The sequence below is a fragment of the Xenopus laevis genome, chromosome 8L (assembly GCF_017654675.1).
Source record: "Xenopus laevis strain J_2021 chromosome 8L, Xenopus_laevis_v10.1, whole genome shotgun sequence".
NCBI lineage: Eukaryota > Metazoa > Chordata > Amphibia > Anura > Pipidae > Xenopus > Xenopus laevis.
In genome coordinates, this window is record NC_054385.1 from 114,844,586 (window position 1) to 114,860,483 (window position 15,898).

The following is a 15,898-nucleotide window of genomic DNA, read 5'->3' on the forward strand; positions in this document are numbered from 1 at the left end:
CTCATTGGTTATGGGTCTGACACTCGTCACGGTGGGTTTGCGCCAAACAATGTTTTTAAACAGGTATTGTATTGCATTTTTGCGGCGTTACAGCCAAAACGTTAGACATTTTTAATAAAGCAACTCTATTTTCATATAAGTCCTGTGAGTGCGATCCTTAAAGAAAATATATAGAGAGAGAGAGAGAGAGAGGGAGAGAGAGAGAGAGAGAGAGAGAGAGATTATACTTCACACAAATCCTTGTTATGTATAAACTGTAGTATTGCAGTCTATTGTTGCTATTTTATCACAGTGGTTGTTGTCCACCATAGCATCCTATGCTGTTACTTTATCAATCAGCATCAATTTGGCATTTATTATTACTTTGCAATGTTGTTGAGTTAATTAGTAGTGATGGGCAAATTTGTCCCGTTTCGCTGGTGTCAAAATTGAAGCCAGGGACAATTTCGACGCTGGTGACATTTGACTTGCATTGAAGTCAATGGGTGTCTGTTTAATTGTCGCTGGAATTTAAATTAATGCCTGTGTCGGAACCGTCGGCAGTGAAACGTGGAAATTCGCGCCTGGCGAATAAATTCACCCATCATTATTAATTAGATCTAATTGTGTTCACTTACAGTTCATTTTCTCAAAATATATAAGAAAAACAAATCTATTTATAAAAAGATCTATATGTAAAGGAACATGGCAGTTGCCGCACAACAGCAGAAATAGCACAGACATTTAGAACTATCTATTAAAAATAGTAGCTGACACATTTGAAGTTTTAATTACAGGAAAGTGTTAAAAATAGTTGTACAAGAAGGACATTAATTCAAAAAACTTACTTGTATGTACAATATGCCAGTGTGTGGTAAGCTACACTGATTTTATACATGGGTGCATGCGTATGGTTTGTTAATAATTAAATCTAGTAAGTTCTGTGCAGAGACATTATATTATATTGGGTTCACCTTTATTATTAATGTGTTTATTAATTACTTGCAGGAGATCAAAGAAATCAATGTATCTATATTGGGTAATGACACAAAATGATGCGGAACACGTGAAATCCAGTCAGGATGTGTCATCTGCAGGGGGATCTTGACAAACTGGTGATCTTGGCGACTAAGTAACAGTAAATTGACTGTCAATAAATGTATGATTATGCATGCTACTTCTACCATTAAAGTACAACAAAGTTAATATACAGTAAATTAAGTCAATAACATGGGGAGACCTATTTATTAAAATCTGAATTTGTGTAATTTTGGAATTTTTTTCTATTTCAATTAAAATCACAATTAAAAAAATGCAAAACTTTACTTATTTATTAAAAAATACATACAATACATATACACTATATAAATAAAAGTGTTTGCCTACATCAAATTTGTATTTTTTTCATTTTAGTGAGTTTTCATGCTGATTCTAAAAACTCTAATTAAATTAACAGTTTGAATTTTGTATAGGATAGCTCCCATTGACGCAAGCTTTTAGGTGCCAAAATGTTATATTTGAGTTTTTCATGATTTCTGCTCTTAAAATATAACAAAATTTGGAGTTTTTTAAAAAAAAATCTTTATTAAATTTTGAGTATTTCGAAACGTGTTTAAAATATATGTTTTTTAACGGAAAAACAAAAATTTAAAGCATGGTAAAAAAAAATAAGTCATTTGATACCTGTAAATCAGCCCCTAAGGGGAAGCAGTTTGTAAACCAATCCTGTGACTTATCTTTACATCAGATCAGCTTGCCTCTTATTTAAAATAAACTAAATGGCATTGTCCCAGTAAAAGTAAAGTAAAAAGTGTACAGTAAAAAAAATGAAACAAAATGGCAGAAAAGCTGCTGGGCCAATTTGTTTTTTTTTTTTCAGAAGAGGTGAGCTGGTCTGGGTTAAGAGGTGCACAATTTTAGTCACTGAGCAGTGCCAAGTTTGTACATCCAGTGTTTTTAAATTTTGTTCTCCTTTAATGGAACATATTGTGAAGAAGGACCTAAGAGTACTAATGGATAAAACATTTGTGGTTGTAGAAAACATTGACAAGTAATGGCAAAGGTCATTAAAATATTGAACTGTTCACAGGAGGATAGTGTAAATCTTTTCCTGTACATAGCATTTTTGGACTCCTTGGAAAATGTGCAGGTTTGGTCTCCAAACTGAAATACAGGGAGTCCACAAAAGAGCAACTAAACATGTGGATGATTGTGATGTTATGATGTTAGGCTGGTACAGATTATTTATACTGAAAAAGACACACTTAAATGGTATGATAACCATTTAAAACTATATAAAGGAACCGTACAAAAATGTATTTGATTTCTCATCAGATTAGAAGATTAGAGGTATGATCTTAACTGCTAAAAGGTTTTTAAAGTGAGAACTGTAAAGATGTGGATTTTTTTCCTGAAACATTTGTAGATGGCAGATACATTCGATATTTTAAGCATGGGTTGGAAGTGCTTTTAGAAAATGAGACTATAAATGCTACTGATGTTAATACTCTTAGTAAAAATGTTGATCGAAGGAGTGCCCTTTTAAAGTAAGGAAGAAGTTTTCCAACTCAGAGGCAAACTGGAAACATATGGGAAATTCTGTATCAGTCACAGTGAAATGTTACAGATTATTTTTACAACTACAGGTACTTTTTTTTTACATATCAGTACAAAAATATTTTTGACTTCTGACAAAATAGTGGTACAGTGAGTGCACACACAGTCATGAACTCTGGTAACGAAGAAAACAATAACAAAAAAATACTTACCCATTCTGAGAAACACAAAAATATACATGCAGCCTAATGATTCTTGATTGTATCGATCCCTAATCACCAATTTTGGTTCTGAACAGACTCTCATGATATCATTTATCTGGTTCGGTTTTCATGCTGTCAAATATATAAGTAACTAAGCAGAACATCTTCTATGTAAGCTGGAATACTTATATGCCTTTCTCACTGCTGGATGGGTTTGTGTCAGTACCTTGTATAGAGCATAAAGGGTTAGAATACTGCAGGGGCTTTATAATGTAGCTATCACTGGATAATCACTACTGGGAATTACTTGAATTTTAAATAATCATATTTATCTCATTAATGAGAACCATCAGGGAATAGTTTTACAAAAACACTAGACCAATTACATTAAGTAAGACATTTATAGCTGAAACATACTACAGTACCACAGATACATCAATTAGAAGACAACATGTTTTGGGTCACTTGGACCCTTTCTCAAGTGTAAATAACCACTGCTTAGTGTACAGCTTTTAAACCCATTCCCACACAGTGATCCTCCTCCCACCAAGTGGGACATTCACTAAGTATCGTAGTTGCGCTTGCGTCCGCTTTGCCGCACTTCGCCAGGCGTATTTTCGCCAGCGCTCCGCAAATTCACTAAAATCCGAAGTTGTGCTCAGGGGTACCGTAAGGTTGCAAAGTTGCGCTAGCATTGATTCGCCAAGCAAAGCGATGGTTAATTTGCATACGGCGCCAAATTCAAATTTCAATGGAAGTATTCGTAGCATCACTACACAAGCCTGGGAAACTTTCAAAACATCAAATACAATTTTTATTTTGCCCTACACATGTGCCCACTGTATAGTTAAGTTGCCATGAGTTAGAAAATGTAGGGGGGAAGGAGGGGAGCCCCAAAAAATTTTTCGATCTTTTTCAGCCTATCACCCATAATAAAGAAAAAACACCAGCGTTTTTTGGGACTTAGAATTTTTTTTTACTTTTTTTGAAGCAATCCCTATCTACTCAATTGCGCTTCACCTGGTCTGAGGTGGGGAAGGAAGTCTAGCGTAAAAGGTAGCATTCAGAAAAATGCGCGCGTTAGTGAATTTGCGTAGTTATGTCCGTTGCGCAAATTCGCCAGGCGTAAGGGTGCGAAGTAACACTAGCGAAGTTACTCCAGCATCCGTTCGAATCTGCGAAGTAACGAAAATGCCCAACGCTGGCGAATTCACGCTAGCGTTAGGCGCTTCAGCACTTACTGAATTTGCCCCTTGCAAGTGTCCAATCAATGTAATAGTCCAGTCAAAGTCAAAAATGCATGATTACAGTCCAGTTTCTTTTAGACAAACCCCAGTACATTTCAAATTCAGATGATGTGTTGTGTACCCACTCAATAGTAACCAATGTACCTCAGATAGTGCCAGGCCATAACACAGAGGTGGTAACTTTAAACAAAAGGTGTTGCAACAAGAAGCCAAATAGATTTCAAAATTAAATTATCTTATCCCAGTTGGTGTAAATGATGCCTTTCTTGGTTCTATGGGGTGGTAATACAATTATATCCATACAAGGGTCTCTTTGGAGATAACACATAGCCAATGGCCTTACATTGGTCCATAATTGTCATTTAGGATCTATACATACAAAAAAACTATTTCAAATGCATCATTATTTTATTATCAGTTCAGTGTAAAACCACAACTTCTGATTATACTTATGACTCATTAATAGTAATTCTCCAAGTTTCGCTGTGAAAATGATGCGCAAAGACTCAAAACTTTGTTGCACAATTTGTTGCTTCAAAAATGTTTTGTTGCCCATAGACCTCAAGGCATTTCAGCAAATTTTTGCCATTTCGCAAATTGTTGGTGAAGAGAAACTGGTCAGATTCGCCCATCACTTCTCATTGATAGTGTTTCTCCAGATTGCCATGTTCTCAATCTTCTAATTCCATGTTAGCATTTTTGTGTATTCTTATGTTGTAGCTATTTACTCCATGCAACCAGGTTTTCCATGTTATTGTTATCGTGTTAGTTTACTGTAATGCCACCTGTTTTTTTTTGTTTAATGCAAATATTATAATTTGTATTCATTGCATGTTCTTTCATTCTGTTATTGTCAGTTTCACCTCATCCTAATATTGCAATAAATATTATTATCCTAATATACCAGTAACTTATAGACTTCAATTGTCAGTATATTTTTTGTAGTGTAACAAGGTGTATCTACATGTCAAACTACTCAATACCCCAAAGTAACGCATACTGAGGACAGAACATGCACATTATTGCATCCAAAAATCATTTCTAGGAATATTACCAAGTACAAGTCAACATTGTATTTTTTGACTGTTGGAGGTTTATTGTCAATAATTGCCAAAATTATCTATAACGTCTTCATCTTCACCATAAATTCTAAAATCAATGTTGTTCCTGTTGTCAAAACCTTTGTTTTTTGTTTACATAGCTGTGGTCCCATATTTTTATTCTAAGGGGCAGATTTTAGAGCTTAATCAAATAAAAACTCACACACATTTTATTAATTCCTTTAGGATTTTTAGAATTGTATTTATCTAATGATTTGGAACTCACCATTTGATAAATATGGTTCTAAAAATCCCATAGGAATAAATTGAACATTGTTGAGAATTGGTGGACTTTGAAAAATCAAAGTTTTTTTGGGAAAAACTTCAAATCGAATTCGATTGACTGCATATTCCTTTGATTCGTACAATTCGAATTCGGCTGAATAAGGAACTATTCGATCGACAATGGACCTATTCGACCAACAAAAAAACTATAATTTAATTTCGGTTGGTCTTTTTGAATTCGAATTTCGAAGTTTTTTCAATTCGAAGTTCAACCCTTGATAAATATGCCCCTAAGTGTAATGTCATCCGCATATGAAAGATTGTTTATGTTTCTTCAGCAGATATTTCTTTTCAAATAATTTTTATTGAAGTTTACAATAAACATACAGACTGTTTGACAGCATGTAGATAAATATGCAGTTCTACACAAATTCTAAATAAACAAACTAATAATGATGAATGTTTTGACCTGTTTCTCGTTTATCATCTCATTACTCATCAGAGTATTTCAACTAACATCAAATAGTAGGTAAATCAATAATAATAATTTCAGTCAGTGTTAGTAAGTTTTCAGTCAACATTTCCCATGAATTTATGGATGAATTGCTTTTTGTTGTCATCCAGCACTCCTAAATAAATTGACAATTTTTTCAAAATCTGTTTTCTCAAAGATAGATCCCCAACCATATATCTTATAGCTTCTTCTAGGCATTAATTATGTAGATACAAGAGTACATCATCTAGGGGCAAATTCATCAAGGGTCGAATATCGAGGGTTAATTAACCCTCGATATTCAACTGGGGAATGAAAATCCTTCGAATTCGAATATCGAAGTCAAAGGATTTTGCGCAAATACTTTGGTCGAATGATCGAAGGAATAATCGTTTGGTCGAACGATTAAATCCTTAGAATCTAACGTTTCGAAGAATTTTAATCCAACGATCGAAGGATTATCCTTCGACCAAAAAAAGTTAGCCAAGCCTATGGGGACCTTCCCCATAGGCTAAAATTGAGTTCGGTAGCTTTTAGTTGGTGAACTAGGGGGTCGAAGTTTTTTCTTAAAGAGACAGTACTTCGACTATTGAATGGTCGAATAGTCGAACGATTTTTAGTTTGGATCCCTTGATTCAAAGTCGAAGTCGTAGTGGAAGGTCGAAGTAGCCCATTCGATGGTCGAAGTAGCCAAAAAAACATTTCGAAATTCGAAGCATTTTTTCTTCTATTCCTTCACTCGAACTTAATGAATGGGCCCCCTAATGTGGAAGCCTTCTACTTAATCCAATGAATGAAAATTATTTTTTGAGTGGCAGCCATTTACACAAATCAAAAAGCAAGTATTTTATCTGAAAAGTCAAAAGATAATTTTGGTTTACCAATTGAAGTGAATCTTTATGAGAGATTTTTTTCTCATAAGAACAATGAAATGCTCAAGTACATTCATTTTCCTTGGGGATATTCTATAATTTTACATGGTCAACTGAATTGAAGGTTATGCTGTTGTCACTGAAGCACATGTGCACTTTTTGTATTCATTGGTTTTCTCTATATGATTCAGATAACCAGCAGTAATGAATTAAGCAATACTGTAATTATGTGAGATGGCAGGGGAGGCATATAAACAGTTCCTTTCATGTACAGGCATGCCCTGGGTGCAACTGCTTTCTGAATGAGCACTGAGATAAAGTTACACATATTGTTGAGAAGATTGTTGACTTGTGAAAATTCTGATGGCTATAGATTGTTTCTAGCCTTGACCACTTAAAAGTTGAGACATACAGATGGAACATCAATTGCAATAGCCGCTAACACCCCAGTGTAAGCTCCTAAAATTAACTAATGTGCTTTTTGAGTTGCTTTTTCTTCTCAAAGAAACTGAATAACATATATTTTTAATTGTTGAATATGATCGTTATCTGTAGCAGTAACCTTCATGTCAAGTGCCTAAAGCACAATGGCAGAATGACAGTAGGAAAGAACTGAATGGATATCCTATATACTAACCGAAGGCCTATCTATGTCCCGAGTGGAGGGGAGGCAGATGCGCACGCAACTTCGGTTAGGATCTATGAGATGCGCGCGCAACTTCAGCCGAAAGACATAGATGCGGCCTTCGATTAGCAGATGTGCTGGAAGGTTAGGATCAGAACAGGTTAGGATCGGGGAGGCAGATGCGCTGGAAGGTTAGGATCTAGGGAGGCAGATGCGCTCACCGTCTCCTTCTGCCTCCCGCCGCCTCTTCTTTCCTGCTCACTCAGGCGGCGACCGCTGGAAGGTTAGGATCTAGGGAGGCAGATGCGCTCACCGTCACACTAGGGGAACCGGTTGCGTACCTGCACGAAAGTCTGTATAAGCGTCGGCCATCTTGCTACTCCTCTGCGACTTTGTCATCCGCCCACTGCCAAATCCGCCCACTAAAGTCTGTATAAGCGTCGGCCATCTTGCTACTCCTCTGCGAGTTTGTCATCCGCCCACTAAAGTCTGTATAAGCATCGGCCATCTTGCTACTCCTTTGCAAGTTTGTCTAATGGCGGCGCTAGCGTCACTCTAGGAGGGGAACCGGTTGCGTACCTGCACGAAAGTCTGTATAAGCGTCGGCCATCTTGCTACTCCTCTGCGACTTTGTCATCCGCCCACTGCCAAATCCGCCCACTAAAGTCTGTATAAGCGTCGGCCATCTTGCTACTCCTCTGCGAGTTTGTCATCCGCCCACTAAAGTCTGTATAAGCGTCGGCCATCTTGCTACTCCTTTGCAAGTTTGTCTAATGGCGGCGCTAGCGTCACTCTAGGAGGGGAACCGGTTGCGTACCTGCGTGGGTGGCCATTTTTAGCAAAACGGGCTATATTATCTCCAAAAAATATTGATGTTGACATGATAAACAACCAAGTGATTGCATTACTTCCTGGACAAAGCTGTGTCTTTCTGAGTACTGACTGTATTGATTCTGAAGACGAAAGTGAGAAACTTAACTTCCCATTAGAATATTTAAACACTATCAACAATGCTGGATTACCACAACACAATCTTATACTCAAAGTAGGAACAATAGTCATGCTGTTAAGAAACCTTAAGGGTAGGGGCACACGGCGCGATTTCGCCGCGATTCTGCGCTAAGCGATTTGTCGCTGCGTTTTTTAAGCCGAAATAGCTTTGCTAACTTTGGCGCTGGCGTCAATGCAAATCGCGGCGAAATCGCTGCGCTAATTCACACGCGGCGATTCGTTTTCTATTGTCGTCCGAAGTTGCCTCGCTGAGCGTTTCCGGGCGACAGTAGAAAAAGAATCGCCGCGTGTGAATTAGCGCAGCGATTTCGCCGCGATTTGCATTGACGCCAGCGCCAAAGTTAGCAAAGCTATTTCGGCTTAAAAAACGCAGCGACAACTCGCCCAGCGCAGAATCGCGGCGAAATCGCGCCGTGTGCCCCTACCCTAACACTAAGCAAGGTTTATGTAACGGTACACGGTTGGTTGTGAAGAGCATGAGACAAAATGTTATCAAGGCAGAAGTGCTTACAGGATCCCATAGCGGTGATACTGTTTTGATTCCCAGAATTGACCTTACCAGTTCTGACCAGGAATTACCTTTTAAACTTAAACGACGACAATTCCCCATTAAGGCTGCATTTGCCATGACAATCAACAAATCACAAGGACAAACATTGGATAAAGTCGGCATTTACCTATCTGAGCCTGTGTTTGGTCATGGTCAACTTTATGTTGCATTTTCAAGAGTGCAGCGTTCATCTGATGTTAAAGTCAAGATTTTAAGTACAGCTCACCAGGGAGAACTCATTCAAGGACAGGAGAACATTTTCACAAAAAATGTTGTTTATAAAGAAATTTTTCAGTAACACTTTACTACCAATAAACTCAAAATTTAAGAATTCTAATAGCAGATAGGTAATAACAAGCAATAGGCACAGATTCACTCTACATCCCCACAAATTAGCGTCGCCAGTTGCTGCCTGGGGATGCCGAGTGAATCAGCACCCATCGCATTTTGCTGCCTCACTGTTGTTACCATTCTTTCATTAACGATTCTTTAGAGAATCGGGGGTTTACTGGTTATATACTAAATGGATAAGCAAAGATCAATCAATATTAAAAATCAATGATATATTGTATGTACTGAAAATAATTTGAGTAATGATTTGGTGATTGTGTACACAGTTGGGTACGTATTTATTTATAAAGGTCTTAGATGGAGACCAAAACATTTGCCTGTAATTTTTAAAATCAATTAAAGTATCTAAAGTATTTTTAATTGGCTGTGGATCAATTTGATAACATCCATGTAATGTGTCTCATTTGTCTGTAGCAGTTGAACATGAGAAGCTCTCCTCCTCTTTCAGACAGCAGATCAACCACACTAACTAAGCCTTAAGGGCCAATTTAATTTAAATATGTTGTTTAATAGTTTGTTATGCTATATTTTTTGTCATGTTTGTGCAACCTTTATATGTAAATAAAACAGTAGACTCATTTATCAATTACAATGAATGTTGCCAGAGGGGCACACCAAAAAACTTGCATAATGAAGTCCTGGAAGAAGCTAAATTTGTTAATGGGGGAAGAGGCATTTATAAGCAAAAGAGTAGACAGACTCTGGATTCTTCCTGCACGCATATGCCTTGGGAAGCATTGACGTGAAAATGTTAAATTGATGTTGCTAAAATGTCTGGGAACATCAACAACATCTCTCTTATTTTTACTTAATTTAAATTTTTCACCTTATTCGTCCATTTTGGAGATCAAAAATATTTAATAATAATGTGTATACAATCAATTGCTTGTCTGTGTTTTATTGCCATGGAAGGTGTACGGAATAAAACTATACAATAGGTATTTATAGAAGAGTGTGTGTCCAATATGGGAAATGGGATAATGCCTTAAGATGATGTATATTAAAAATGTGTCAGCCCTCAGAACTGTTTAATGTACAGTTTTAAGCAAGAGAGAAATCATCCTTTCCATTTTTTAATAATTTAACTTTTTCAGCATCTCTCCAATTGGCTTTTTAGCTGTCATCTGGTTCCCATGGAGTCCTGGTGAAGCAACAGCCAAGCAGAAAATGATAACAGAGGGCCTAAATAGAAATATAAGTGTCTGTAGTGTAAATTAACAATAACAATAAAGCTGTAGCCTCACAGAGCAACTGTTTTCTTGTCTGACAGGTTCAGTGACCCTGAAGCCAAATTGGAAAGCAAATAATTTAAATACAGGAAAATAGGCCATTCTATGCCAAAGTCAACTTAAAACAACTCATTTCAACACCCTGTTTATATGGAGGGTATAAATCCTATGATGACCATTCCAACGTTTTTGTCTTTGACTGCTATCCATTTTAAAAAAAAATGCTGAAAGCCAATATCTATTTTTAACTGTATTCAATGTTTTTAATGGCATTTCTATGGTTTTTTTTTTATAATTTTCTTTTTTCATTTATAGGTAACAACAACTAAAAATGCTAACAGAACTTCTATATTTAGGACACAGTAGTCAGTGAACAGTACATAACATATTTAAAGGTGGACACAATTTGAGAGATGGCAATTTTTTTCTCTTTTGTGTGTGCAAATAATGGCCATTCATTTCATTTCATCATTTGTAGCAGGTGGTACTCCAGAGTGTAGGCTAGTCCAAGCGCTGGAAAAATGGCAGCTAGACAACACTACATTGTGGGTTAGACTGAGCAGCCACGATTTCTCTTTGTATCTGTTACTTTTTTGCCAGCAATGTAAAATCTGCATTACTGGCAGTTAAAGAGTTAAAGTTAAGTCAGCCCCATCATCTGCCTTGTATCTATTGGATAGTATTAGTTCAGAGAAGGTTTTTAACTGTAACAGCTATATTTGTACAGATGTAAAAAATGTGGAGCAGAAATACAGCACTGTTTTTACATATTCTATTGCCATACCGAAGCTGGAACATAATGGGGGTTATTAACTAAACCTCAAATTTTTCTGGTCGGGCCTTTTGGGTCAAAAACTTTTTTTTTTTCCGAGATTTATTATACCCCGATGCTGCAAATAGCCAAAATCCAGAAATCCGCCCCCTCAGACCTGTCAAGGCCATGTGAAAGTCAATGGGAGATGTCCCTATCCTGATTTGAAGATATCATGGTTTGTTTTTCAGGCAAAATCCAAAAGAATCAAGCGATTCTGGAGAAAAGTCTGAAACAAACTTATGATTCGGGTTATTGCTCGATTTTATTGAGTTTTTTATTGATTCACCAAGACAACGCTAATTCACTAAAATCCAAAGTTGCGTCCAGGGCGCCGAACGCTGGTGAAGTTGCACTAGCATTACTGCGCAAGCAAAGCGAAGTTGTGCTAGCGTTGCCTAATTTGCAAATGGCGGGAAGTTAAAGTTCAATGGATTTACACGTATATGTTGCAGCAAATATATTACATTACACAAGCCCGGGAAACGTTAATAAAATAAAATAGAGTTGTTATATTGCCCTTCTCATGAGCACAGTGTATAGTTTATGTGCCATATGTTAGTAAATGTAGGGGGGAAGCCATTACCCCCAAAAAAATTTACGCTCTTTTGTAGCCTATCATCCTGAAAAAAGGAAAAGACGCCAGCGTTTTTTGGGACTTTTCAACTAAATTTTGAGGAAGTCCTATCTACTCTAGCGAATGAAGTAACGTTCAGTAAAATCCGCATCTTATTGAATTTGCAGAATTAGATCCGTTCGCCAGAGCGAAAATTCAACTGGCGTTAGAGTGCGAAGTGATGCCTGCACCCGTTAGGAAATCTGTGAAGCTCCAAAATGACGTCACACTGGTGAATTTTCGATAGCCTTAGTCACTTCGCCCTTTAGGGAATCTACCCCTAAGTCTGATGGCACACGTGGACATTAGTCAACTGATATTGCCAAGAAAACTTCAGAAAAAGAGATGCTTATGTTTTTGCACTGATAATTTACATTATTGCCAGTGGGAAAGCATTTTCAGGAGATTAGTTGCCAGTGGAAGAGCAGATTTTCCCCGTGTACCATAGCTCTAACAGATCTTGTTGGTTATTAGAACAGCCAATTCCTGGTCAATGTCTTCATAGCTATCTTTATTTGTTTGTTTCTCAATGAATATATAATAGGGTTTAGGGCAGGGGGCAGCACTGTGTACAAAACTGCAGCAGCTCGGTCTTGGTCTAATGAGCTTTGTGAAGAAGGTCGTATATAAGTGAATATAGCTGTTCCAGTTAAAAGTAGAACAGCAGTGAGGTGGGCACTACAAATAGCAAAAGCACGCTTCCTGCCTTCTGTATTTGAAGTTTTCATAAGGCATCTGCTTATAAAAATATAAGAAAGAATGGTGAGGAAGAGGGTGGCTGTTATCAGGGTTCCAGTGACACCATTGAGGAGGTGTAAATTAAGAGAAGTATCTGTACAAGCCAACTTCAGCAATGGCTTAATGTCACAAAAGAAGTGGTTTATCACATCTGGGCCACAAAATGGAAGCTTTGCTGTTAACAGAGTATGCAAGAGAGAATGCAAAAATCCAAGCATCAAACATCCAAGAGAAAGTTGTAGACAAAGTCGTACGTTCATGATGGATGAATACCGCAAAGGGTTCTGAATGGCCACATAGCGGTCATAAGACATCGCTGAAAAAAGTATGGCTTCAGAACTTCCCAGGAAATGAAGAAAATGTATTTGTAGGATGCAGCCAGTAAATGAAATTGTCTTTTTTGTTGAAAACAAATCAGAGAGCATCTTGGGAGCAACAACAGAAGAGTAGCAGATGTCAATAAAGGCTAAATTCCACAGGAAAGAGTACATGGGAATATGGAGGCTGGAGTCAGAAATGATGATTAACATAATCAAAAAATTGCCTGTCAAGTTTAATGAATAGATGATTAAAACACAAACAAAGAGGATTATTTGAAGTCTTGTATGATCTGTCAGCCCAAGCAGGACAAAGTCAGTTACTGATGTTTTGTTTCCTGGGACCATGTGGTATCTGGAATCTGTATAGGAAATAATGGGATTATTAATAAAGAGGTAAACATAGTTACAATGACAGATACAAAAAGTGTATTTTCAACCAACTGAATTTACTACATTTCGGGGCCCATTTTATAAGGGTCGAAGGGAATTTTCAAATTTAAAACCTTCAAATTTCGAAGTAATTTTTGGGTACTTCGACCATCGAATAAGCCAAAATTCTATTTGAATTGAAAAAACTTCACAGATTCGACCATTCGAAAATCAAAGTACTGTCTATTTAAAAAACTTAAACTTTGCCACCTTAAACCTGCCGAATTGTCGCCGCAAAACAAGGCGATTAGTCACCAGGTGACCAAATCTCCCCAAAACCCCCAGTGTGGCCTGACCCTAAAGGAGAAGAAGAATTAAACATTTGGGGGTTGAATCAGTTTGTTAGTGGTAAATAAAACAACTCACTGTTTAGTGAAGCCACCTTGAGTAATCTCATATTTTGTAGAATGTCCACACTCCTAGGTATACCTTGTACTAATTCAAGCTGCTATTTACAGGTGTTGTTTCTACATCTACAGTATGTATTTCTTGCTACATATTTCATATTTTTTTTACTTCTGACTAAAATCTGGTACAGTTTCAAAAAGTGCACACAGTCACTAACTCCAAGGATGGAAAAAGTCTGAATCGAAAACCAGGCATCTCAGACCTGTCAAAGTTGCATATAAGTCAGTGGCAGAAGTCCTGAAAATATCTTGATCTGCACTGGATTTCGTGCAATAATCCAAAGATTTTGTGGTTTTCCGGCAAAAATCCAAAAAGTCTGAATTTTCGTGCAGAAAATCCGAAAAATTCATACAATCTGAATATTTCACTAGTTTTTTGTGTTTTTTCCCACACAGGAGATTTTTTGGGAAAATGTATTGATAAATAAGGAGAAAAAAACCTGTGCGGTTTTGGTCAGAGAAGTTTTCAGAAAATAATGAGATAAATTCAGAATTTGATAAATGAGCCTCCCTATAACAGTTTGCATTGCTCACATAATTATATATATAATTTCACTTTGGTGAATTATAGCATATACAGGTATGGGACCATAATGCTCGGGACCTGGGGTTTTCTGGATAACGGATCTTTCCGTAATTTGGGTCTTCATGCCTTAAATCTACTAGAAATTCATTTTAACATTAAAAAAACCCAATAGGCTGGTTTTGATTCCAATAAGGATTAATAATATCTTAGTTTGCATCAAGTACAAGCTACTGTTTTATTATTACAGAGAAAAAGGAAAATATTTTAAAAAATTTGGATTATTTGGATAAAATGGAGTCTATGGGAGACAGCCATTCCGTAATTCGGAGCTTTCTGGATATCAGGTGTTGGTGAAAAAAAGACTTTAGCAGGTTTAAGGCTAAATAAAAAATTTTTTAAAGTAAAAAACAATAAAGCAGAAATACTGTACTTACCCCTGCTGAAAAATAACAAACATTAATTCATACAACTTGTTGTTACATCGAAGTTATATGATTTATCTAGTTTAGTCTCCCTTCTGGAAAATAAATATGTAAACACATGGTAGATCATTATTTGTGTGTGAGATAAGTCACAAAGTTGTTATTATTCAGTTCTTAGTGCTGATGGGCCTGTGTCAGTGTCTCCTCCACAGAATAAAGGGAATAATGTAGGGGGGCTTATAATATAGCTGTGACTGGATAATGACTACAGGGGATTTTTTTTTTGAAGTCATGGGAATAAAATCATATTTATCGTATTAATGAGATAAGGGAATATCTTATAAAAACACCAGTTGTTAAGAAGGAAATTAGTCGCTCAATAGTACTACCACAATTACATGGCATTTCCGTTTATTCTTTCAGAAGAAATATTTAATATATCATGGGTTTTGGTGAGATTGGGAACCAGCATATTGCACTTGCCGGGGAAGGGCAGTGTGATAGCTCTGTTTTTTTCTGCCAAATATTGCACTTAAAGCTTCATTGATCTTGCCAGTAATAAAGTTGTGGAGTTTCAACTAGTTCAATACAGTGAAACATCATCTTCTACTGCCATGAAAAACCTTGCTTTTACAAGATGCCTTGACAGAGTCCGCAAAGAGGGAATTCATGTATATATCAAAAAAAACCAAAGAGAGTGATGAATACAAAATCAGTCATTAACTTGATGTGTGGCACTAGGCCAAGAACATAAAAAAAATGATTCCTGTGAGTCAACGAAAACAATGTAAGGTATTAGGTTTTTGGGTCAAGTCAATAATAAAGCACTTCTGGTGGTGTATCCGTAACTGTCAGGGAGATCAAGATTTTGAGAGAAATGTGGCTGTCTCTCCTTCACCACATTGTCAACAAACAGACATGGCAAGGCTGTAAAAAGTACCCCAAATACACTCATGCTAGATTAACAAAAGAACAATACCAATCAAAAGAGTGGCTTGTAAAAGGCAGTGCTGCTTATCTGAAGTTTATAGAGATTGTTACTAATCCTGTCCTTATTGCAGACCTCAAACATTTGGTGAACAACTGCCACACAGGACTCTTGGGGGGGAATTCACAAAAGTGTCGGGAACGAAAAAATGTCATTAAAATGTCGTAGAAAGTGTCGTAGCAACAGCCGACAAATTCACA

The 15,898-nt window shown here is 36.9% G+C and overlaps 1 protein-coding gene across 1 annotated transcript; it reads right to left on the minus strand.

Moving 5' to 3' along the window:
- Positions 1-12,338: 12,338 nt before the first annotated feature.
- LOC108699018 (olfactory receptor 12D1) lies at positions 12,339-13,271 on the minus strand. Its single transcript, XM_018230875.1, has one exon. It carries the CDS (start codon positions 13,269-13,271, stop codon positions 12,339-12,341), a length of 933 nt encoding a protein of 310 aa, XP_018086364.1.
- Positions 13,272-15,898: the final 2,627 nt, after the last annotated feature.

Excerpts from the sequence above, each read along its gene's own strand:
- LOC108699018 (XM_018230875.1), bottom strand. The coding sequence starts at position 13,271 with ATGGTCCCAGGAAACAAAACATCAGTAACTGACTTTGTCCTGCTTGGG.